This window comes from Trachypithecus francoisi, unplaced genomic scaffold, assembly GCF_009764315.1.
Source record: "Trachypithecus francoisi isolate TF-2019V2 unplaced genomic scaffold, Tfra_2.0 Lachesis_group1, whole genome shotgun sequence".
NCBI lineage: Eukaryota > Metazoa > Chordata > Mammalia > Primates > Cercopithecidae > Trachypithecus > Trachypithecus francoisi.
This window is the reverse complement of record NW_022681454.1, coordinates 162,251,786-162,278,909: the sequence shown is the minus strand read 5'-3', so window position 1 is coordinate 162,278,909 and position 27,124 is coordinate 162,251,786. Positions and strand designations below refer to the sequence as shown.

Genomic DNA, 27,124 nt, shown 5'->3' with positions numbered 1-27,124 from the left:
AGTTTCAGAATGAAATAAAATCAGTCATATACAGGATCAGAAACCAGACTGGCACCGAATTTTGCTACAATAACTCTAGGAAGTAGAATTTGAAGCAATTCCTTCAACATTCTTAGGAAAAACCCATGCTCTTAAACCTAGCCAAACAGTCAATTTAGTGTGAGGCTAGAATAAAGACACTTTTCAGACAAGCAGGGTGTAGAAGCTTAATGTGGTCTGTACGCTTTCTTTGGAAGCTACTGAATAATGTGTTTCTGGTAAACGAGATGATAAAATAAAAAGTGAAATATATGGCATTTAGGAACCAAGGGAGCCAGGAGAAGAAGAGGGTAAAAGTGCACTGGAAGGATGTTGAAGGGAAGTCCTAGGAGAACAGCTGTCCATTGCACCTAGGGAGCAGTAGTCAAGGGTGGAATGAATGATGGGGAATTCTGGGAGGGAGTTTTCCTGCCTTTAAGTGGCACTACTTTTGGAGCAGGACAATGTCATGAGAAAACCAATGTTTAAGAAGATGCCCAGGCCAGGCACAGTGGCTTACACCTGTGATCCTAGTGCCTTGGGATGCCAAGGCTCTGAGGATTGCTTGATCCCAGGAGTTCAAGACCAGCCTGGGCAACATAGCAAGACCCCATCTCTACAAAAAACAAATAAACAAAAACTTTAGCCGGCTATGGTGGTGCACGCCTATAGTCCCAGCTACTCAGGAGGCTGAGGTGGGAGGATCTCTTGAGCCCAGGAGTTTGAGGTTGAGATCCAAAGCAAAAGCACAGTAGTTGCCCATGATGTAGCACCCAGCAAAACCCTAGAACCAAACTCAGCTGGTGTCCTCCTTCTTTGTTCCGACTAAAAAGACCAAGAAATTGGACAAAATGTAAAACATGTACCTTCTTTTTATCCATTTCACTTTCCATTTTAATTGGAACACAATTCTAATTTATTTAGATCACTTACTGCTATCACCAAGAGTTAAAACAGAACTTCATCTTAGAAAGGCAAGACACAGATGTCCTAGTCAGAGCAATCAGGCAAGAGAAAGAAATAAAAGGCATCCACGAAGGCATAAGAATGATACAATGGACTTTGGGGACTTGGGGGGAAGAGTGGGAGGAGGGCGAGGGATAAAAGACTACAAATACTATACAGTGTATACTGCTTGGGTGATGGGTACACCAAGATCTCACAAATTACCACTAAAGAGCTTACTAATGTAATCAGATACCACCTGTACCCCAATAACTTATGGGAAAATAAAAAAAAATTTTAAAAAGAAATAAAAGGCATCCAATGGGAAAAAAGGAATTCAAACTATCTCTTTTCACTGATGATATGATTCAGCATCTAGAAAATTCCTAAAGACTACACCAAAAGGCTACTAGAATTGATAAACAATTTTAGGAAGATTTCAGGATACAAAATCATTGTACAAAAATCAGTAGCATTTCTATACACCAGTAACATCCACATTGAAAGTCAAATCAAGAACACAATCCAATTTACAATATTCACAAAGAAAATAAAATACCTAGGATACAGCTAACCAAGGAGGTGAAAGACCTCTACAAGAACTACAAAACACTGCTGAAAGAAATCAGAGACGATACAAATAAATGAAAAAACATCCATGCTAATGGATTGGAAGGATCAATATTGTTAAAATACCCATACTGCCCAAAGCAATTTATAGATTCAATGCTGTCCCTGTCAAACTACCAATGTCATTCTTCACAGAATTAGGAAAAACTATTCTAAAATTCATATGGAACCAAAAAAGAACCCAAATAGCCAAAGCAATCCTAAACAAAAAGAACAAAGTTGGAGGTATCACATTACTCGACTTCAAGCTATACTATTAGGCTACAGTAACCAAAACAGCATGGTACTGGTACAAAAACAAACACATAAACCAATGGAACAAAATAGAAAGCTCAGAAATAAAGCCACATACAACCATCTGATCTTTGACAAGGCTGACAAAAACAAGCAATGGGGAAAGGACTCGCTATTCAATAAATGGTGCTGGGATAGCTGGCTAGCCATGTGCAAAATAATAAAACTAGACCCTTACCTTTAACCATATATAAAAATTGGCTCAAGATAGATTAAAGATTTAAATATAACACGTCAAACTATAGCAGCCCTAGAAGAAAACCTAGGAAATAACTTTCTTGACATCAGCTGTGGCAAATAATTTTTAGTGAAGTCTCCAAAAGCAATTGCAACAAAATCAAAAATTGACAAGTGGGATATAATTAAACTAAAGAAATTCTGTACAGCGAAAGAAACTATCAACAGTGTAAACAGACAACCTACAGAATGGGAGAAAATATTAGTAAACTATGTCCCAAACAAAGGTCTCATGTCCAGAACCTATAAGGAACTTAAATCAAAAAATAAAAAGCAATCCCATTAAAAAGTGAGCAAAGGACATGAACAGACACTTCTCCAAAGAAAACATATAAGCAGCCAACAAACATATGAAAAAATGCTCAATACTAATCATCAGAGAAATGCAAATCAAAACCATGATGAGATACCATCTCACATCAGCTACTATTAAAAAGTCAAAAAACAACAGATGCTGGCCACGCTATGGAAAAAAGGGAACACTTATACTCTGTTGGTGGGAATGTAAATTAGTTCAGACCCTGTGAAAAGCAGTTTGGAGATTTCCCAAAGAACTTAAAATAGAGCTACCATTCAACCCAGCAATCCCACTACTGGGTATATACCCAAAGGAAAATAGATCATTATACCAAGAAGACACATGCACTCGTATGTTCACTGTAGCGCTATTCATCATAGAAAAGACATAGAGTCCACCTAGGTGCCCATCAGTGGTCAACAGGATAAAGACAATGTGGTACATATACATCATGTAATACTGTGCAGCCATATAAAAGAATGAAATCATGTACTTTGCAGCAATATGGATGGAGCTGGAGGCCATCATCCTAAGCAAATTAATGCAGGGATGGAAAACCAAATACTGCATGTTCTCACAAGTGAGAGCTAAACACTGAGCACACAGGGACATAAACATGAAAATGACAGACACTGCGCACTACTAGAGGGGAAAGAAAGGGAGGAGGCTGTGGGTTGAAAAACTACCTGTTGGGTACTACATTCACTATACCCATGTAACAAACCTGCACATGTATCCCCTATATCTAAAATAAAAGTTGATTTTTTTTTTAAAGGGACAGCATCTCATCTGCCTGAAGGATGAACTCTATTTGACCTCTCAAAGTGTCTACTGAACCCTAGGCTGAGTGTGGTGGCTCATGTCTATAATCTCAACACTTTGGAAGGCTGAGGCTAGAGGATCGCTTGAAGCCAGGAGGTTGAAACCAGCCTGGGCGCAAAACAAGACCCTGTCTCTACAAAAAAGAAAAAAATTAGCCAGGCATGGTCAAGAGAGTGAGATCTTGTCTCAGAGAAGAAAAAAAATTAAAAATGTCTACTGAACACAAGGTGTACCACACCTTAAAGAAGAGAGCATGAATGATCCTGGGTACCTGGAGTCATAAAAATAAAGTGAACACTTCACGAAAAAGAAAAGCAAGATGCATTATAATGTAAAATAAGAAAAATGCAAATTTCTCTCTAGTTGATACCCTGATAAAAATGGGGTCCTCAGCGTAAATCAACTTTTCAAGTTATAGGACCTTCAGGACTCATCTAATTCCTTTTAGAAACTTCTGACAATTTTTAGTAAAAATAAAAAATTCTTAACATTTCTCTCTGGTAAGGCAGCTGTTCAGTATCAGGAAGTCTTAATTATGACAATAACCACACATATTTCTGCTTTTCAAAGATAGAATAATTACAACAAACATGAAGTGAAACTCTTGCTGTTGTTCTAGAATGCTTCATTATGAGTCATCCTATCTGTGTAAAACTGTTTTGTGATAGAATAAAACTACACATGAATATTTCACATTTGAGTTAGAGGATGCCCTTTGAAGAAAGCAGTGGCTATGAGGGAAGGGAAGGCACCTAAAAGCAGTCACCTGGAGCAAGAATTTGCCCCTATAACTAGCACTGTTCGGAAGACTAAGCTACAAACTCTATTTTATAAATTAAAGAGAACAAGATAGATTGTTCTTTTTCACTGCATTGTACTCAAGCCACCTTTTATGGCTTTTAGGGTTTTTGTTTTTTTGTTTCAAACATTGAGCATAATGATACATCCCTGAAACCAGATGGTATATGAACTATTTTAACAGAGAGAAACAAGGAAACAAAAATATTCATGGTCTTTCCAGAAATCTTTTACAACTTTCTCATTTAATGGCAATTACTAGGAAAGCAGGTTTTGAAATTGTAGCTCAGGCATATAATTACCCATTTTTGACCTATTTATAAACTTCTCTGAGCAAAAAGAATAGTCGATGGCTACACCTACTCTTTTCCATTGCTGACATATAAAGTGAGGTGAAAATATTTGGATAGGCATTCAACTGTTAGTCATTCAATTGTTTTGCTAGCTTCACATCCAGAGGCTCACAGCTGGAGTCCCTCAAATGCTACCTATTGTGGATACACACATCATTACATTTAAATAACAAAACAGACCTAAAGAACATTGTGAAATGGAGCAGAGCATAGAGCAGACATTCCCAGGGCTTCAGAGTTGAGTTGGTGTAGATTAGTGAGCTCTAGGAAAACACAGGGGAATGCAGATACAGAAATTAAGTAAATGTACATATTTATGAAGGTCTTTCCTCTCAGCACCATAAAAATCCCTTGCAGTGAGTGTGCGTCCTCACGACAGCCTTGGGCAAGAGGAGCCAGTATCATCCTACCAGGAAACCTTTACATCTGGAGGTTGGAAGGCACGGACCTGGTATGCTCCTATAGCAAAATCCGAGGTTCTGATCGTAATTATGGTTTCTCTTTGAATAATGAAGCAAAGATGTGTGTTCAAATTGACATGTGATTTATCCAGCCAACTTATTTTAGAAAAATGAAAAATCTACATTTGACTGAATCAGTTTAATATGTTCATCATTCCTAAAATCAAATGACATACTATCTAATTCCTTGTCATATATGGAAAAGATTTTTTAAAAACCACATTGACTCCACTGTCATCCACAAGGTTTGTGTAATCATCACTTTAGTCAGGTAAGGAAACAGTCACTCTCAGATTTGTTGGGAAAACGAACTGTCTGGTTTTACACTTGTAACAGAAACCAATTAAAATAAACCTCCCTGTAACGAATGTTCTCACTATTAGGTGATGCATTAGTAGGAATGAAAAACTCACACATTTGCAGAAAAAATAAATCAATGGCAAAAAATTGGCAACCTAATGTATTTCAGCCTGTAGTAGACAAAAATAAATTTTCTAGTAGTAAAAGTTGAAAACATAAAATGAAATTAAGCAAATATGAATTAGAGAGTCATTAGTTGAGAACGATCATTTTAAATACACAAATTAGGAAATGGGCTTGTTCAATAAAAGCCCAACTCAACACGAGGTCAAGAGATCAAGACTATCCTGGCCAATGTGGTGAAACCCCATCTCTACTAAAAATACAAAAAATTATCTGAGCATGGTGGTGGGCACCTATAGGCCCAGCTTCTTGGGAGGCTGAGGCAGGAAAACTGCTTGAACCTGGGAGGCAGAGCTTGCAGTGAGCCGAGATCGCGCCACTGCACTCCAGCCTGGCAAGAGAGTGAGACTCCAAAAAAAAAAAAAAAAAAAAAGCCCAACTCAAGGTCATACTTAGAGGTTAGTAACCACAAAATGGATCAAGGTGCTACCATGTAAATAAAATAAACAGGAGGTTAAAAAATAAGAATTATATTGGAAATGGCTCTATTTGCTTCCAATTACAAGTAATCGTAGTCACTCTTCATGAAATAGCAGCAAGTGATCCTCAGGATGATGCTTTTTCTCCCCAGCATAGACGGTATAGAGTAGTGTGCTCCAGCACAACACAGAGGGAATGCCGACACAGAATTTCTTTATCTGCCCTAGCATCCAGAGGTTTGTAGTGCAAAACTCTGTACTATAGCTTTCTTCCTCCTCCTCTTCCTTCTCCAATTGTCCCTTGAATTCCCTATTCTAGATCTCTTCTATTGCCTATGGGATTCCTTGGCCATTTCTAATCAAACTCTCTGCTTCCTCAAACCTTTTCCTTGGAAATGCTTTGTCTTAACTGAAATCTGGCTTTCCCAGATGATGTCTCCAGCCTCCTCAGTATCCTTCTGAGCAAGGAGGGTTCTGCAGGGTCCTTGTTTCCCAAGGCAATTCTCAGAAGAGTTTTGCCATCACTACGAAATATCTGCTCTTCTTTTGAAGTTGGTGCACTCCACCTACAGTCATTCTCTCTTGCCTGCTTTTCACCAACAACCTTGGTCATTTCCTCACTTTTCTCAATGACTTTACTATTTAGCATTTGGTTTTCTGCCATCACTGTTGGCCACCATCCATGTTAATGTTTCTTCTAACATCCTGGCTTCATGGTTCCCTGACCACTTCCTCTGCTCCCGTGACCTTAACTTCCACTTAAACCATCCACTCAAAAAGATGCATCTTACATTCTTTTATCACTTGGAAAGAGTTTAAGATTTTTAAACTTTCAGAATCCTCTCTTTGGTCACAACCACTGCTCCCTCTCCATATTTTCTCATCTGACACTCCCGATTTTCATTCTTGGTGTAACTTCCATTTTCTTGACTCCTTTCTCTTTTCCCCTCAAGCCGGAATCTGGTTGAATCTGTTTCCTTTTCTGAACCTACACATGGCTTGGCTGATAATCTCAGTAATGTTTCTCAGAGATCATCTAATTAAATACCCCAGCATCCCCACTGTGCCAGTACTGCCAATGACATATGTCCTGTTTCTTCACAGTGCTCATTATTGCTGAAATAAAGTCATGAAACCATGCCCACTGAATTGAACGTGGGTTTATGCTCTCAAAATTCAAATGGGTTCTTGTGATTGCTAGGAAATACACACATTCCTTTCTCAGTATTCTTTCTCTCTCATAGTTCTCCTCCCCTTCTTCATGCTTCATAATATTACCCACAGTTACCACCACTGTCTTTCCTCTTTCAGCAGATGCCTTCATCTCATACTTTCCTGACATTCTTGTTATTTGAATTGAAATCTTTGTCTTGCCTTCATTGCATCTTTTCTCCTTCACCATTTTCTCTGAGGGTAAAGTTTTCATCCTACTTTCTGTGTTTTCACCCTACTTTCATACATCCTGCCTTGTATGGATTATACTATAAATGTTGGTCTTTAAAGTATTTGGTTTACTTTTAGCTTTAAAATTGGCCAGCTGTGGTGGCTCACGTCTGTAATCCCAATACTTTGAGGGGCCAAGGCAGGCAGATTGCTGGACACCAGGCTAGGCAACAATGGTAAAACTCCATCTCTACAAAAAACAAAAATATTAGCTGGGTGTGGCGTTGTGCACTTGTAGTGCCAGCTACTTGGGAGGCTGAGGCAGGATCACCTGAACCCAGGGAAGTCAAGGTTGCAATGAGCTGTGATCAGACCACTGCACTCCATCCTGGGTGGCAGAGTGAGACCCTGTCTTGAAAATACATACATACATATATACTTAAAAAGCTTATTCATATAATATTCATTTCAACACCCCAGATGTACAATTAAAGGGATAAGAGTTTTGTTTGGTGGGGGCAGGTGTTGTTGGAAAACAGTGTTTGTGAAGGACTAAAGTTATTTTGGAATATGGGACATTTTTCTGGGGAAGGATTCCTAGGAAGAGTTCTAAAAATCCTGAAGGAATCCTGAAGGTCACTGGTTTCTAGAAGGAGCTCCAGCAGGGGAGGTGAGAACATCCAGTGCCAGAGCATTCCATTTCCAAATGTGCTCAAAATTAAGCTTACTTAGCAAGCAACTATTATTTAACATGAAGCATCCATGACGAAGAGTCAGATGAACTGAAGTTTAATGGAGGAAGGAGGATGGAAGAGAAAGGATCAAAAGTACCTATTTATTTAAAAATAATACTTTGTAATTATAAAAGCAAGCATTATCGTTGAAAAGTTGGAAAATCAGGAATAGTTAATGAGAAGATATAATCTGCCCAAATTTCCAGCACTCAAAGAACCACTGGTTACATTTTGGTGTATTTCTTTCTAATATATAATACACATTTTAGTTGGTTAAAGTGTATTATTTTTTATTTTTTCATAAAATTGACATTAAGTTACATATATCATTTTGTCTATTTTCACTTAACACTATATTGTTCATATTTTCCATCAAATGTATAGCTTTATCTATGAGCATATGTGGCTCCATCTTATCTCTGAGCTTAGCCACCCCCCTTTTAAAATAAAAGGACTCTACTTAGTAGGGATGACTACACCTTACTTTGTAATTACTGAAATAGCTCTCATACACACTTAGGTAAAATGAACATATGTTGAAGAAATATTGTTATCATCATGTATTCCTTCATGTAAAACACCTAATATTTGAAATGGACATATGGTATTTCTTACGGATGACTGAGTCCCACTTCAAACACGGATAGGGTATCTGGAAGTATTTCCAATTATATTTTAGACATCAAATAAGACTCCTAATCATAAAAGTGGAGCTCAGCTTTCTTCTGGAAATGTAATTAAACATTACATTTTATTTGCATTTGCATTTCTCTTCCATCTTTCAACATGATGCTGAAAGATGTGTAGAATTTTGTGTATATGTGTGTGTATGTTCACATTCTTGCCAAGAGACTAGCACAGCAAAGCACAATTAGCCTAATATCTAAGAATGCGACACTGTGTCAGAGCCAGTATTTACATTAAAAAAACATGAGGATGAATGCACCAAAATGTTATTCCTTAGTTAAAATAATTTTATACTTCAGGAAGCTCCTTGATTGGGCTTTTCATTTTCAGGAAGGGGTTGTTTGCAAAGTGATCCAAGACCAACACTGCTAACGCAAATACCTTAGTATGAATGAGTTTATAGGATATGCCTTTCTCTTAAGACAAGATTTATGGAACAGTCGGGGGTATCTAAGGCCGGGAGTGACAGAAAGGAGGAAGAGAAATGCAAATGCAAAGTCATCATCACATTGTATTTATGAAGAGTCCATACCCGCATAGCCACGTACTGCAGAATTAGGACCCGTGACTACTCCTACGTTCTTTATCACCCTCCAGTGTGTTTGGTGACTCAGCGTGTGTGTATAATTTTATAACAACAAACTGAAAACAACGACTTTCTGCTCTATCTTCCCTAATATTTTGAAGACCCCTCTGGTCCATACTTTATACTTTTGCCATTACTAAATTGCTTTGTTATTTGACTAGCCTTTGTGGATAATGAAAACCACTTAACCAGAAATGGAAGCTGGTGCATATTAAATCTTCAGAATCAAAAACTGAATGATGTATCTTCCAAACATTAAAGTGGGAAGAGAAGGCAATTGGATTGCACTGAACCTAATTTAGAGATTGGCCATTCTTCTACAAAATTTGTATGATGCTGAAAGATGTGTAGAATTTTGTGTATATGTGTGTGTATGTTCACATTCTTGCCAAAATCATTGTAGAGATCACTAGGTTATAGACTATTCAAAGGTACTGCTCTTGTCTCTTTCATCTTTGTGTTTTCAGCACTCCACATTACCCAACATTTTGCAGATGTTTAACAAACAGTGAGGAGATGAATGATGTTCTGCTATTCAGAATAGCACAGACATGGAATCAACCTAAAGCCCATCAATGGTAGACTGGATAAAGAAAATATGGTACATATACACAATGGAATACTATGCAGCCACATAAAGGAACAAGATCATGTCTTTCCCAGCAACATGGATAAAGCTGGAGGCCATGATCCTAAGCAAACTAACACAGGAACAGAAAAACAAATACCACATATTCTTACTCAGAAGTGGGAGCTTAACAACAAGAACACATGGAAACTGGGAGGGGAACAACAGACACTGAGGCCTGCTTGAGGGTGGACAGTGGGAGGAGGGAGAGGATCAGAAAAATTGTATTACCCGGGTGACAAAATTATCTGTACATCAAACCCCTGTGACAGGCAAATATATAACAAATGTACACATGTATCCCTGAACCTAAAATACAAGAAAAACTTTTTAAAAGAATACTTGTGACTGGGCATGATGGCTCACACCTATAATTCTAGGACTTGGGGAGACTGAGGCAGGCAGATCACCTGAGGTGAGGAGTTCAAGACCAGCCTGGCCAAAAAGGTAAAACCCCAGCTCTACAAAAATACAAAAAATAACCAGGCATGATGGTGGGTACCTGTAATCCCAGCTACTTGGGAGGCTGAAGCAGGAGAATCACTTGAACCTGGGAGGTGGAGGTTGCAGTGAGCTGAGATTGTGCCATTGCACTCCAGCCTAGGTGACAGAGCAACATTCTTTCTCAAAAAAAGAGAATACTTTTGATAATTACTTAGATCATTAAAAATTAGACTGGTGGCCGGGAGCAGTGGCTCACGCCTATAATCCCAGCACTTTGGGAGGACAAGAGGGGTGGATCACGAGGTCGGGAGTTCAGGACCAGCCTGACCAACATGGTGAAACCCTGTCTCTACTAAAAATACAAAAATTAGCCAGGTGTGGTGGCGCACGCCTATAATTCCAGCTACTCAGGAGGCTGTGGCAGGAGAATTACTTGAACCCAGGAGGCAGAGTTTGAAGAGAACTGAGATCACGCCATTGCACTCCAGCCTGGGCAACAGAGTGAGACTCCATCTCAAAAAAAAAAAAAAATTAGATTGACAACGATAGAGAAAGGAATTATCAATCAATTACACAGTAAATATATACAATCACTTAAAAATAAGACTTTTTAATTATTCACATAAAACATCTCTAAAATCTATTGCTAAATAGAAAAGGCAAAAGGTACAGAACAGCATATGTGGTGTGTAGGGGCACTTGTCTAAAAGAAAAAATACACAGTGTGTATATATATATATATATATATATTTGTTTGATAGGATGTAAACAATCTCTGGCAGGACACACAAGACAGTGACAACTGGTTACTGAGTCTGAGAGGCAGACTTTTCAGTGCATATATTTCTTTATACTTTAACTGTGTATTCCTTAGACCAAAAAAAAAAAAAATTTAAATTGAAAAGAAATGAAAGTAATGGCTAACTGAATATAAATGAAATTCCATAGAAATTATGGATAATTTAAGTCTACAGATTGCAAACATGTAAAAAATTAGAAATACTGGTTAAGAAAAAAAAGTGTGCTAGATTTTAAAATACATTTATGTGCATTCAATGATTACATTTCTTTGACCTATTGCTAGTTACTTTGCCCCAACTTGTTTTTGCTTACCTTCTCTTTGCCTTTTTTGTTTTTATTTTGCTTTGCTTTTCAATCACCCAGGTAAGGTTTACATTAGAATAGAACCTAGGAAACCATTTGTATTCTAACGTCAAACAGTAATACGGTGAGATCTTGAACCCTAACTAGTAGAGGTCGAAGGACGCGATAATGTTCAACTTTGTAAGTTCCATTGCCAAAGCTACACGTTGGAGTTGAAGCTGCAGTCCAACATAAACAGGACAGGAAGGGAGTAGCACAGAAGCTCTTGGCCCTTCATTACAAGTCTGGAATCTGATGGGGTGTTAACATGTCAAGTACACACACCTTGAAATAGCAGTTTGATTGCACTGTGGCCAACTGACATTGCAAGTATGTACTAGAGGGTGAAAACGTCCTCCTAGTCCTTCCGAATGTCTCATTTTTCATAATGTTTTAAATTAAGATGCTAATCAAATGAGAACACAGAAGAAATTAAGAAGGAGTTGAAAGGGTTCCCAAATTAAGTAACTTGGACAAACTTTTCTAATGTAATTCTATCCCATGAGATTCTTATTTAATTCTTCATACTCATTCGGTTTACAAGATAAATGATGTCAGTTGGAAAAGTACTGTAACGTGGGACAACTCTGGAGTTGATGGGGTTTGAAAATAGAAGTCCTATGGTATATCTAGGTGAAAGGCAGATCAGCTGGGCACGGTGGCTCACACCTGTTATCCCAGCACATTGGGAGGCTGAGGTGGGTGCATCTCCTGAGGTCAGGAGTTCGAGATCAGCCTGGACAATATGGTGAAACCCCATCTCTACTAAAAACACAAAAATTAGCCAGGCATGGTGGTGGGCGCCTATAATCCCAGCTACACGGGAGGCTGAAGTAGGAGAATGACTTGAACCCAGGAGGCAGAGGTTGCAGTTAGCTAAGATTGCATCATTGCTCCATTGTTCTCCAGCCTATCTTTCTTTTCCTCTTTTTTGTTCTGCTTTTGCTTCATTCAAAAAATATTGATGAGCATCTACTATTTGTTCTAGGGTCCTAGTGAAAGAGCAATGCAATAAGACAGTCAGGGTTCCCATTCTCAGAAAGCTACATTACAATATTGGAGGCAGGGAGCAATTAAAAAAAATGAAAAGCGAGTAACTGTCAGAAATAATTATGTGTTTTGCGGTAATTAATGAGGATGAGTTATTGGAACATGGCTGGCTGGCTACTTTATACTGGGTGGTCAGGGAAATGGTGACATTAAGCTGAGATTTGAAAGACAAGTAACAGCCAGCCATTAGAGGCGGAACATTCTGGGGAGTGGAACATTCCAGACAAGGGAACAACTTGTACTTCAATTTGTGTCTAGGATTGTGGAGGAAACCCATCAGGAATTTCCAAATATAGAAAATCTCACTAATAAAGAGAATGATAAAGGCTGCAAGTTCCTCCTCTTCTATCTCTCAAACACATCATCTCATGAAATGGTATTTTCCTGATTTTCTGCAGTGCTTATTATTGTTTATTAAGATGTCCTTCTCTTTGTTAGCCTAGAACTGGACTGAGGTGACACTAACAATTCCTAACAGCTTAACGTGAATGAGTTTATAGGATATATCTTTCTCTGCAGACAGGATTTGCAGAACAATAGGGTATCTAAGGGTGGGAGTGAGAGAAAGGAAGAAGAGAAAAGCAAAGGTTGTAAAATGCAGTAATTTTGAAAAGGTTGATTCAGCCTGAAATCGTTTTACTCTTTTAAGATAGAAAATCATAATACTGTTTCTTCTTTAGAGACTGGGGTAAGAGCAAGTAGTAAGAATCGGAGCAAGGGGAGCTGTTGCTTTAGCATGTAAACACTTAACAATCATTTCATTATTATTCTCCCAGGCAAAAGGACACAGACTTTTACAGCAATGCACATATTTTTGGCACTAGAGTAACAAATAAGCATCATTTTATCTGCTGATCTGTCCTGGGGTAACGACTTGCCCAGCGCATCACCCTTCAGTAACCTCCCTTTGGAGTTCTCATTTTGCTATCTACAGGCTTAGAGTCCCACCTCTCTCCCACAAGACAAAGGAATAAGACAAAAAACGAAGTAACAAAAGGGGTTTGAAAGTAGCATATTGTTATTTATATATTATTTGGTCTGCTATAGGAGGTGAGCTCAGTGGAAAAACATGACCGTGCCTTTCTATATGCTTGGCAAATCGCCGACTACATTTTACCATTCACAGTTTCCCTTCGGAGTTTATTTCTAGGGATTCCGTGCATGTCCATCTTTTGAAGGACTGTTTCTTGGTAGGTATAAAGAGAAGCAGAGATTTTTACAGTGAACCCTACTTTTATTTTGAATCTTCAGGCACCATTTGTAATGAGAGGGCAGCGAGGAACCAAGGAATAGTGTATAAGTTAGGCTTACGCTTATTCCCTTTTTTCCTCCTGTTAAGATTTTGACTTAAGCATTGTGTTGCTTCTTTCATGCTGTGATCAAAGATTATGAGTGTCATCCACTGAGTTGCAGAGATAGTGCCATTAATTTTTTCTTGTGCAGCGATTAAGCACACTTCACAGTCCCACAGAAGGTGGTAAGGCGTTGCACAGATCCAGCGTGCGGGACATCTGGGACTCACCAAATGGCCTACATGTAATTATCTTCCGCTTATTCTTGAGGCAGAGTGTTAGAAACAAAGGCAGATGTAGGAGCGGAGGTGCATGCCTCCACGATACTAAGTCAGGAACCCCCACTTCATGAGAGGTACCACAGACTGGGCCAGGAACCCCTAATTTATAAGCGGTACCACAGACTGGGCCAGGAACCTCCACTTTATGAGCGGTACCACGGACTGGGCTGGAGGTCTGGGATGGCTGTGAGTCTGTTGGTGAGGACTTCTGTTGGACAGTACAGGGTGGGGGCTGGGCCTAGTTAGAGAAAAGAGCTCATGACCTTTCTAGGTTTTTGTTTCATTCTTGAATTTGTTTTTCTTTTCCCACAATCAGTATTGGAGCTATTCAAGACAGAAAAAAAAACAAAAATTCAGAGTTTTTTTTTTTTTCTTCTAAAATGATCTTTTTTCCCCCAGACATCTGACACATCAGACACCATTTTCAGATTCATTGCGAGAGTAAATATTCTAGTTCCTATTACTTGTACCCTCCAAATTGTTTCCTATTAGTTTGTTTACAAATGATGAAGATGCACAAAGTGCCATAATGCCACCACATATAAGCCTTTCCTTTTGTGAAAGAAAATGAAATCATAGACAGATGAAAATAAGATTTGAGCAAATCATAGTTTTTCACTGCTGACCATATGAGGCAAATAAAATATCACCTTGTCCCACAATGAATGAAAAGAAAAAAATGAATATGTAAGAATTTCACTTGGCAGTTACCTATAGTCATTCATGATCAATAACTCAGATGCTGTTCTAAATTATTTGCAGATGTCATTCAACAGCATTTCTCTATCAATAATACAACTTTGAGAACACTGAACAAACCTTTTTTAGAAAAGGTTCTGATAGACTGGATTAAGAAAATGTGGCACATATACACCATGAAATACTATGCAGCCATAAAAAAGGATGAGTTCGTGTCCTTTGTAGGGACATGGATACAGCTGGAAACCATCATTCTCAGCAAAGTATCACAAGAACAGAAAACCAAACACCGCATGTTCTCACTCATAGTTGGGAACTGAACAATGAGATCACTTGGACACGGGAAGCGGAACATCACACACCGGGGTCTATTGTGGGGAGGGGGGAGGGGGGAGGGATGGCATTGGGAGTTAGACCTAATGTAAATGATGAGTTGATGGGTGCTGACGAGTTGATGGGTGCAGCACACCAACAGGGCACAAGTATACGTATGTAACAAACCTGCACGTTGTGAACTTGTACCCTAGAACTTAAAGTATAATAAAAAAAAAAAAAAGAAAAGGCTTTGATAATACACCATGCCACACCTTTCAGAAGGGTAGGCTGGAAGAAGGGAAGCAGAGAGTGTAAACTTTAATAGCCTTTGTGTTGTTTGAATCGTCACATCAAGCATCCATTGATTTTGTAATAAAACAAAATCCAATAATATATTCTACATCATAAGAAAATTTTAAAATATATATTTAAAAAGCATCATCACATATTATTTTCTACCTAGTTAAATGGCAGGTAAATCTGCCACACAGAAAAACAAAAATCAAGTGATGCCCGAAGAATATGTTTAAACACATGAAGATTTGAAGAAAAAAAAAAAGCAGTGGGAAAACCTAGTACAAGTAAATGTTGTTTCTAAGCTGTGGGGCTTTGTGTTTAGGTGTTCTGCTTTTTCCCTTAAATTTCCTCATGAAGGGAGAATAACCCATTTATTTGGGCCTCACACATTTAAGTCCATTTTTTCTGCATCTTATTTTGTATTGAAAAATCTCACTCATAAGCAAATCCTGATGTTCTTTAAACTTGTGCTTAAGCTGTCATCCTCTTAACGAACACGAAGTTGTTTTGTCTGCATTCTGTAGATACTACCCCCTTGCCATATCCATTAACGTGGCTGCAAAGCAGAACTAAAAGCTGCAGAGTTGTTCAAACTCCTGAGATAAGAAGGGCTGTAGATGCCTCTTAACAGCTCCTCATGTTTGCTCCTCCTGTGATTTACATGCAATTTATGATACCCATTAGAGTAGATAGACTTTACTTAATCAAGACCACAGTCAAGTCCTAGTCATTCAACACATTTGCCCTTTTCCTCCCTGGAGAGCAGGTCCCTTGTTTCATTAAAAGCACTGCAAATACATATTCAAAATGCAAAGATGAAAGAAGTCAGCAGTGGCAATTAATTTTATGGGTTGCTACTACAAGAGCATAAATCTCTTTTAAGGCCACCATTTTTTAGCTCATTATACCTGTTCAGCCTCTGAATGGAGATGGCGCATAAGTATTAAATGTTCACCAACACCTTTCACGCTATTGTGTACAAGCTTAGTGAGTAGCCCTACTGTCTTAAAAGAGAGCCAGAACACAATGCAAAATTAAGTAGAGGGTAGCAATAGACAGATTTTTGAATCTGCAACACAAGATTGTCCAGAAGTCTAGTTTTATAAAATTGTTTGACCATTTGTTAACTTAAGGTATTCTTTTGACTGCTTTTGTTATTTGATTAGTCTAATGTTGTTCATGAAATCACTCAGTAAACAATAAAGTGATGTACAGAGAGGTAAGGTGTTAATCTAATTCAAATATCTTTTAAATTCTAACATTTCTAACAAATGAACTGATCACAGAGAGAAAAGGGGAGGCTGTTCAATGCTAGGGAAATAAAGAATAACTGCTAAAGAGGCCCTTCCTGCCCCAAATCAAAAACATCACATACGGGTAAATAGAAGGGGCTTTCCTAAGTTCTGGCAAATACATTCTCATGGGAATGTGACCTCATAGAGTACATACACTTTCACTATGACTCTTACATTTCCACTGACCTCTGACAGGGCAGTAATTCAGGGTCTGTTGTGCTATGATAGAACCGTTTGAGCTAATTTATTTCTGCCTCTCTGACATTGTAATGGCTCCATTCATAACAACTCTCTGCTGTGCGTTGCCAATGGAAACAGCTCATGCAAGTTTTATCATCCTAAGAAAATAATGGACATCAACTGTGAAGATGGTATTCATGGAAATACGCAGTTCCATGGAATTCCAAGCCAAGTAGCCTGTGTTGTGAAAGGCGCTCTTCTTGCCCACAAGCCTGCTTACCTCCGGTTTCATTGCCCTGCCAGGATCTGCACCCTGAATTTCCAGCCTCAGCTTTTAGTCTTTCCCTGCTTGTCTATATCAGACCTCCTTACTGACACTTAATATTTAAAGTAACAAATGTAAAGTACTTACACCCACTTTTGGAAATGCTTTTAATAAAGGGCTCAGAGTAGATCCCCCTTTTCCATGGCCTCCGGGGAGTGGCTACATCCTTAGCTGTATGTTGGAAGCCCACACCGGGCACAGATATTTTCATAGCCGTAACCAGTCACAGCTTTCAGCAAAGGGCAGATTTCACTAAGCTTTTCATTTCCCTTCTTTATTTTTAGGTATCTTTGCTATTGTTGAAGGATACCGCTTGGCAGCAAAGGTCACATGAGTCAAGGACAACTTGCCACATAGTTGAGTCCAGGCAAAAGTTTTTTCTCATCAGAAAGGAAATGTAACAGGGGTATGGAAATTATTATAAAACCATGCAGAAATACTCACAGTTTTGGTTTGGCAAGCAGAGGTGGTGGCTCCTTAGTGGGTGAAAGCAGGACAGCTGGTGTTGGAAGAGATTTATTACTGTTAGCTTTGCCGTTAATCAGGCCATTTACTCCATGGCTGGGATGGACTCCGTTCGTTTCCCTCTCAGCAGAATTGAATTGCATTTGAAGGGCTGCCCTGCTCAGGCCTAACTCAGGGTTGTTCACCTGCTGCATCTCAGATGGTTTCTTTGAAGCCAATTCCAAGGAACTTGTCTCCAAGATTGGAGGGGGAGGTGGAAAGTGCTGGAAGTGATCATTGTTGGATTCTCCCATTGACTCATAACTACAGTTTTCGGTGTTGGCTGAGGAAGGCGAAAGAGGAAAAACATAAGAAGATGCTACTAGTTCAACAAGTGATTTCACACTGTCAGAGTCTTCTGAGAATCCCTGTGTTGTGTGAAGTTGTTAAAGGAGAGGTGATTGTGCTGCTCTCCTCTGCTGCAGAAGCACTGCCAGCTGGAGGGCCTGGTTCTTTCAAGCTTGTTTTGAATGAGTGCTACTGTCTCATTTCCTGACTGAGCTCACATGTGGGGAACCCAGCTACCGAACCCTAAAAATTTCAAACAAGAGCTAAAGACAGAACTTGGCCAAAAAATAAAAAAATAAAAAATAAAAAAATAAAAAATGACAACACAAACAGTATCAACTAATAATGCTTTGTCCTCTCACGTTTTGGTCCGTGGACCCGACTGAAAATCCTAGCTGTCATTACTCAAATTGGCTCAAGCTGTAAAGGTTTTATGTGGATATTCATCTAAAGCTAGGGAAGTAAAGCTCAGAGTCCAAGTAAAATTTCATCATCTCATAAAAATATTTTTTTCCATATTAGATGATTGCTCCAACTATAACTCAGTACGAAAGAGATTTTTATTTGTTGCCCTCAATAGGCTGAAAGCATCTTGAGATCACGTCTTTTTTAGATTCTGCACCTTGCCCAGAGCCCAGCAGAGCTCCTGGCATGCACTCAAAAATGCTTATTGAGGTAAACGAAAAGTTCAAAAATAAAATATTTGTTGATTATGTTTGACCTATAGCAGATATACCGCAGAAACAAATGGAAAATACTACACACAGATTTTTGCCTTTCAGACTCATAGAACCCAGGGTTTTGGCCATATTGTTTAAGCACTGCACTCCTGCTATGGCCATTTGACGGGACAGTGTTGAAGCCAACTCGAAATCAAAACGCTGAGGTCCTCCTTGCTCTGTAACTCCGATCCTGACACTTAGGTTTCTTTCAGCACTTACAGTAGTCTTTCATAGAAACCATTTCCCATTTAAGATGATTCTCCCATTTCGGTTCGTAATTAAGATGAAAAAGCATTTACAATTGCCACTCTAAGGTCCCTAAATAAGTTTTGGTTGTGTCTCTGCTGCCACCTAGCATCAAGTTCTTGCTCTTCTGAAGGAATCCAAGTACAATTCAGTTGTTATCTCCAAGTCTGTATCATTCAACGAATGACTCATTTATTGAGTCCCTACTATGTACATTATGTGCCAGGCTTGGTCAAAAACACATTTTAAAAATATATTTAAGATGAATGGCAGAGATGAGGCAATTAAAGTAAGCTAACGCTCATTAGTAACTGTAGAAAACAGTCAAATAAAAATAAAAGAAAAGAAAAAGAAAAAACTTTTTCACATTCCCTTCCCTAGTGGTAAGTTTTTGAGTTTAGAAAATATTCATGTATTTTTGAAAACTGGCTTCAATAATACATTGCTTTCTTTTTCATATTAGTTACATACTATCACTGACATACACTATCAATGAAATTTGAGTTCGAAGGCCTTTACAGCTTCTCTGGGTTTATCTTGTATTACATTTTATACAAGAAGGCTTATCTTGTATTACCTTTTCCAAAGTTTCAGTAGTGGATTGGACAATGGCTTATTTGTACAAGTATCTCCAGATCTCATGTGTTGGCACTGCTGAGAAAGTGACTGTATCTCTGATGTAGAGGTGACTTTCCAATGTGAATATGATTCTAGGTTAGCAGGAGGATGTTAGGAAACCAGCTCCATCGTTTCCAAGACCAAGACTGCACGATGTTAAAGAAAGCTCCATGTGTGTTCAGTTGCTACACGATCATTATCTTTTTGTTGATCATCTCCACCTCACTCCCTTTCCTCCCCTCCCCTAAAGCCTTTGTTCCACCATGAAACTTAGATTGTTAGGGTGACTCCTGGGGTGGCCAGCATTCCTGAAGGCTGAGCTGAGCTCTCTTCCTGGGACAGTCCCTTTCTTTTCTTTTTTTAGACAGAGTCTCACTCTGTCACCCAGGCTGGAGTGCAGTGGGACGACCTCGGCTCACTGCCACCTCCACCTTCTGGGTTCAAGTGCTTCTCCTGCCTCAGCCTCCAGAGTAGCTGGGATTACAGGCACACACCACCATACCTGGCTAATTTTTGTATTTTTAGTAGAGACAGGGTTTCACCACGTTAGTCAGGCTGGTCTTGAACTCTTCACCTCAAATGATCCACCTGCCTTGGCCTCCCAAAGTGCTGGGATTAGAGGCATGAGCCACCACACCTGGCCGGGACAGTCCCTTTCTGCTGTGACCAACCACACTGGTGCTGGGGAACAGAACCCAGTCATTGTTTTTACTCCTCACATACCTGAGGTGACAACCAGCTGGGCAGTGCTGGTTGCTGATCCGTAATCATTTCTTGCTGAACATGTAAAGATTCCTGCATCTTCAGGGAAAGTCTCAGCGATAACTAGGGTGCAAATCTCCTCTGGAAGTGAAGAGAACAGAATCATTCATCAGAGTTTAACCATGAAGTCACTTTTTAAGAAGTGAGACCCTCCGCCTTTCCTCAAAAAACAAATTAGGTAATGATTATTACAGATTCACTTTACAAAAGTGTTTGTGATAGAATCTCTCTACATTTAATTTAGCAATTCTGCCTAGCAGAAAAAGCTTTGGAGGTAGACCCATTCTTTGTGATGTTGGACAAGAGCAGTCTCGGTGTCCTAGTCTATAAAATGGGGATAATCACTTAATGGGTTACCTGTGAAGATAAAATGAGATGTCTGCAAGTGTGTAACTCTGTACTTTGCATGTAGGAGTTAAGTTCTTTGCATGTCAGAGTTCTTTCTATACATATAGCTACCTCTTATATCTATCTGCTCAGCTGCAAACTAAGTAGTGGGGAAAATAAAGCTCTTCTGAAATGCTGACCACAGGGGAAAAAAGAACATGACCTGTATATGTTTGACCTGTAGACAACTATTCTGGAACGTACTATTAAATGGCATGGCAGTGTTGCAGAGCATGAAAAGCCCAGACTCGAAACAGCTGCCTGGGCTTGCATGAGGGCCCTGCCACATCTTGCCTTTGTGACTTTGGTCAGTCTCCCTGAACTTCAGTGTTCTTCTCTGTAAAATGGAGATAATAATAGAAGCTACCTCACAGAGTTTGTATTAGTCATGCGTGACACACAAAACTAACCATCACAGGGTTATTGTGAGGGGGATGATGATGATGATGACGACAATAACAACAAGAGCTGACAGCTATATAACCCTTATCATACACTAGGTATTGTTAGCAGCACTTAACACAGATTAAATCTAATCATCATGTCAATCTTATGAGTTATGTAAGTTTATTATTAGACCATTTTATAGCTAGAAAATGGAAGCACAATAAGGTTAATTCACTTGCCCAAGGTCACACAGCTAATAAATACTAACATAGGGATTCAAACCAAGTTGGTTTGAATCCAAACCCTAACCACCACCTACTTTTGTGATATGACATATTGTGCTTTAGGACATTGCCTGGCATATAGCAAATGCTTCATAGCCAGTGTTAGCTGTTACCATTAAAAGGAAGCTATATCTAGAGTGTTAATTCGTTTTACTCATTGAATAATTGCTTATATTGTACCAGTGAAATAAAGACAATTACATGGGCAAATGTCAAGAAAAGTGATCGATTTCGGATTCCCACAAAGTTATTCCATCGGTTAGTCACATATTTTTGGGGTAGCATGAGGTCGTGTATTGTAGATTTTTTAGTAATAATGGCTGCAATTATTCCTTCCTTTGTAGACATGCCTCTTTGTAATGTGCCTCTGCAACTCCTTCCATCAAGTGGCAGAGTCTATTTCCCCATCCCTTGAACCTGGGCTGGCCCTGTGAGTTGCTTTAGCCTAGAATGTGGTGAAAGTGATGTTGTTGGCCAATTCTGAGCCTTGAGAGGCCTGGCCTGCTTCTGCTCCATCTCTTGGAACCCTGATGGACCCTTAGGTGAACAAGGCTGTGGTAGCCTGTAGGAGGAAGAGACCATATGGAGCAGACATAAGCCCTTCCAAGAGAGACCATCCTAGAGTAACTGACTCATTCCTAGTCATCCTGGCAGCTGACCATGGCCGCACTGAGAGAGCCCAGCTGCGGTCAGCCCAGCCTGGCACAGACCACAAAAACCGCCCAGCTGAGGCCAAGCCAAATAGTTTACCCACAGAATTATGGTTGCTGCTTTAAGCAACTAAATTTTGGGGTGCTCTGTGTTGCAGCAGCTAACTCATAGAATTTGATAAGATAAATCTCATTGACTAACATTCTTCTAAGAGCAAACGTTTCAGACCATCAATAATTAAAGTTAGCAAATCTGTTTCAAAACATTTTATGTTTTAAACCCTGAAACAAAAAATGTACTAACTGTAGGTAAAAGTGCTATGTTTAAAAAAAAAAATTTGTCTAGTGAAGAGAGCTTTAAATATTTTAATTTTTTACCTATAAATCAAAATAAGTGCAAAAGTAAACAATAAAGTATAAAGTGTAAATGTTTCTCTTGATAATTGAATTTCCTTTATATACCTAATATCCCTTAATAATCTCACTCTTCAAAGGCAAATGCAGTTTGTTGTATTTGATTCTAGAAAAAAATTCATGTTATCTATCATTTCAAAATTTGTCCAAGTATTATCAAACTATGTAGTTTTTAATGTCATGTTATTGGGTCAAACATGCATTTTTTTTGTATTACCAAGTAATATGGCCTATAGACGTCATTGAGTTTTACTCCATTTCTTACCCCATTCTTAGGTTTTATCAACCCCCTGGCCCCACCCACCAAAGCCTTTACTTATCCCCATTTCTGATGATGCTGATGGTAGTCTGGTTAACAGACTGCTTGAGATTTTGTCAAAAGCTAAAATGCAAGGATTCTTCTGTGTCAAAATGTTATGTTCCTTAGGAAAGATCTGAGGACTACGGTGACTATAAGCTTTTGAGAGGTTAGCATTGTAGTGTAGCTCAAGGTCAACTCATTTCTAAGATATATTAATACAGGTTTAAAATTGCGAGAGTTGTAAAAACACACACCTTATTCTTTCAGCATATTATTTAATTTGATGTTTAAATGGGGTGTGAAAAACTTAGTTTATTCTTTATGTTCTATTATTAATTTTATGTTCTACATTGAACCTAAATGATTTCGTTGAGGTAAAAGTAAAGGGCAATGACAGTAGGAGAACTACTGCAAAATTCCACTTAAGAGGTATCTAAACTAGTCATACTCTTAGAAGCAGAAAGTTGAATGCTGGTTGCCAAGCATTGGAGGCAAGGAGGAATGGCAGTTGCTGTTCAGTGGGCATAGAATTTCAGTCATGCAAGACGAAAACATTCTAGACATCTGCTGCACAACATTAAGCATATAGTTAACAATACTGTAGTGTATACTTAAAAATTTAAGAAGGTAGATTTCATGTTATATGTTTCTTTAACCATAATAAAAAAAGGGCAATGAAATCTATATTAAGTGTTCATCCATTAAAATGCTAATTTAAGGCCGGGAGCAGTGGCTCATGCTTGTAATCCCAGCACTTTGGGAGGCTGAGGCAGGCAGATCACTTGAGGTCAGGAGTTCAAGACTAACCTGGGCAACATGGTGAAACCCCATTTCTACTAAAAATATATATATATAAAATTAGCCAGGCTTGGTGGCAGGTACCTGTAATTCCAGCTACTTGAGAGGCTGAGGCAGGAGAATTGCTTGAACCCAGGAGGCAGAGGTTGCAGTGAGCCAAGATCAGGCCACTGCACTCCAGCCTGGGCAACAAGAGTGAAACTCTGTCTCAAAAGGAAAAAAAAAAAAAACAAAAACCAAAAATGCGAATTTAAGTAAAACACTGTGATAGGTATCATAAATGCAAAGACATTAAAATCAGGAAGAAGTTGCTCAAACATTCTACATCTTTCTTGAAGAACAATAAGAACAAATGGTTCCTAATTGCAGCAAGAGGGAAGAAGGTAGGTTACATGAATGGAAAGACTTGTGAAGGAAAGGTTGTAAGATGTCAAGAAAATTTTTTGAGATAAAGTCTGGAATCTTCATCCATGAACAGCTCCTAGAAGCTTTTACAGTCATCTATCTACTTGTCAAGCACTTTTAAGAGTACACTGTCTTAATATTTTATAGCTACAGATATAATTAATGGTTCCTGCTCTTGAGTTGTCTGTAATCTTATTAAGGGGTTGAGACACATCTTTTACATGAATTAGACTTGAATTAGAAAATCATCAGGTCTATTCCAACTCCAAAAGTTTACACCCTTAATGCCCACATGACAATGGGATAGTTTGTTAAGTCCTCCTTCTTTCCTTCAACATTGTGCAGTCTTAAAAAGGCAGTTAAGTCAGCTGCAAGCAAAAATGTTTGCCAGAAACTATTTGGCAAAATTGTTTTGAAATATAAGGTGGAAGTAGGAAATATAATATAGAATTAAAATTTTTAGGCAATTAAAAATTAAAAGTTTATTTCAGACTTCTGAAGAAATTAAAATTTTAGTTCATTATGCAATGTTTTAAGAAATTGACCGCATATTTGATCTACTGTAATGATCCTATAATCACAAAGACAGGATCTTTTTGGTCTTTTTCTCTTACTTGTCTTGACAGCTTTGCAACCCCTCCTACTGAGTCTGTAAAAACAAAATCGAATGTAGTTTCCTGAATTGTCTTCTTTTTCTTTATTCTTAAGATTTCTCTCTACCATTTAAAAAATTTTGTTTTTTTGAATAGGTAATACAAATACAATGTACAAATTTTTAAAGGTACAAACAGGTATATGGTTCCCTATCTTGTAAATAATTAAAAATTTTCATGAAGCTTCAATTTTAAAACAGAGACAATACATTTCAGCTTGTATCTATACACTAAAACTTGTTACAAAGAGACAACAGAAATACCCAGTTATATAAAGGGATAGATTGTTTCAGGTTATATATATATTTTCATATCTATGTGTGAAAAACATATAGATATGAAATATCTCAAAAGTTATCATTAAAAATAATATATTAAAAATATGTACACATAACCTGAGCTAATCTATCCCTTATATAACTGGATATTTCTGTTGTCCAGTTATAGCATAAATGCATAGGCATCATTATATGCATAGGCATCAATATATGAAAATCACCACAAAGTACAGCAATCTCAAGAGAGCTCAACGGCTTATATTTCAATCACAAGAGCTTTTGAGTTTTTTTTTTTTTTTTTTTTTTGAGAGGAGTTTCACTCTTGTTGTACATGCAGGAGTGCAATGGCGCGATCTCGGCTCACTGCAACTTCCGCCTCCCAGGTTCAAGCAATTCTCCTGCCTTAGCCTCCTGAGTAGCTGGGATTACAGGCAGGTGCCACCACACCCAGCTAATACCGTGTTTTTAGTAGAGATGGGGTTTCTCCATTTTGGTATTATGGTCTCAAACTCCCGACCTCAGGTGATCCCCCTGCCTCAGACTCCCAAAGTGCCAGGATTACAGGCGTGAGCCATGGTGCCTGGCCTGAGACTTTGAGTTCTTAATAACGTCGCTGTTTTGTTTCAAATAAAACAATTTTTTCCCCTTTTTTCCTGAAATGATGGTACCACTCAAGACTTCCTATGCTAGAAATAGTGGAAAATACTGGGTAATTTTCACAAACACCTGGAATACTTTTTTGGGCATTGTCATGTGGATGCCGGGTTATAATGCAGCAGGTAGTATTATATATGGCAACATTGGATCTCATCTGATTCATGGTGATGGCCGCTGACTTTGATAGCTCATTTCATGCCTCACCACTGAGTAACACAAGTTATGTTTTTAAATTTTATGATCAAATTAGACCTTTAAAGGACGTGTTGTGCCCAGTATGATTGTGGACTTATACGGATAACACGTTATAGAATTTTCTAGCATTCCCAGTGTTGACCCAGGTGGAAAACAAAGCCAATTGGGTTCAATATTACCGGGATATTTACTTTTGCTTTCTGTAGTGTTGATCAGAGCAAAATGAAAAATTAATCTATTGAAATCCTGAATCCAGGTTATATACTGTGCTTTATAATTTCAATACTGTTTCTCTATAAATAATAAGCACATTAAGACCACATCCCATAAAATAGGCAGCTGTGGTGTCATAGGGAGGGAAGGTGTAAACTCAGGCAGGCTCACCTCTGCTCACCGTAGCATCTCCATCAGGCAAATGTCCCCTCTCACAAGATGCATTGTGGGAACTGGGAAAACACCGTAACTCAATGGTGTAAAGTTATGAGGTATGATCCAGCAATCCCACTTCTGGCTATATTGCCAAAGAATTAAAATCTGCATGTTGAAGAAATAGCTACATTCCCATGTTTGTTGAAGCATCATTTACAATAGCCAAGGTATGAAAACAATGGAAGTATTTATCAGTGGATGAATGGATTAAAAAAGGTGGCATATATGTACAATGCCATACTATTCAGCCTTAAAAAATCAGGAAATTGGCCGGGCGTGGTGGCTCAAGCCTGTAATCCCAGCACTTTGGGAGGCTGAGACGGGCGGATCATGAGGTCAGGAGATCGAGACCATCCTGGCTAACACGGTGAAACCAGTCTCTACTAAAAAATACAAAAAACTAGCTGGGTGAGGTGGCAGGCGCCTGTAGTCCCAGCTACTCGGGAGGCTGAGGCGGGAGAATGGCGTGAACCCGGGAGACGGAACTTGCAGTGAGCTGAGATCAGACCACTGCACTCCAGCCTGCGCAACAGAGCGAGACTCAGTCTCAAAAAAAAAAATCAGGAAATTCTGTCATTTGAGACAACATAGATTAAGCTAGAGGACATTATGCTAAGTGAAATAAGCAAGCCAGGCACAGAGAGACAAATACTGCATGATCTTACTATGTGTGGAATCTAAAAGAAATGTAAAGTAGAAAGATGGTTAATCAGAGAGGGGTGTGTGGTGGACAGGAGAAGGGGAGACATTGGTCAACTGGTACAAAATTTCAATTAGGCAGGAGGAATAGGTTCATGGTGACTATAGTTCATAATAATGTAATGTATATCTTTTTTCTTTTTTTCTTTTTTTGAGACATAGAGTCTTGCTCTGTTACCCAGGCTGTAGTGCACTGGCATGATCTTGGCTCACTGCAACCTCCACCTCCCAGTTTCAAGCAATTCTCCTGCCCCAGCCTCCCGAGTAGCTGGGATTATAGGTGAGTGCTAAAGATACAAAAATTTACACACCCAGGTAATTTTTTGTATCTTTAGTAGAGATGGGGTTTC

The 27,124-nt window shown here is 38.8% G+C and overlaps 1 protein-coding gene across 7 annotated transcripts in view; it reads right to left on the bottom strand.

Annotated features, from left to right (window-relative positions):
- PALLD (palladin, cytoskeletal associated protein) overlaps positions 1-27,124 on the bottom strand; it is a 422,012-nt gene that overhangs the window by 198,066 nt on the left and 196,822 nt on the right. For all 7 annotated transcript variants that reach the window (XM_033215641.1, XM_033215642.1, XM_033215643.1 and 4 more), the window contains exons 8-9: positions 20,199-20,318; positions 17,542-17,884 (exon numbers count right to left, since the gene is read on the bottom strand). In XM_033215641.1, coding sequence (XP_033071532.1) covers positions 17,542-17,884; positions 20,199-20,318 — 463 coding nt within the window. The remainder of the gene's footprint in view (positions 1-17,541; positions 17,885-20,198; positions 20,319-27,124) is intronic.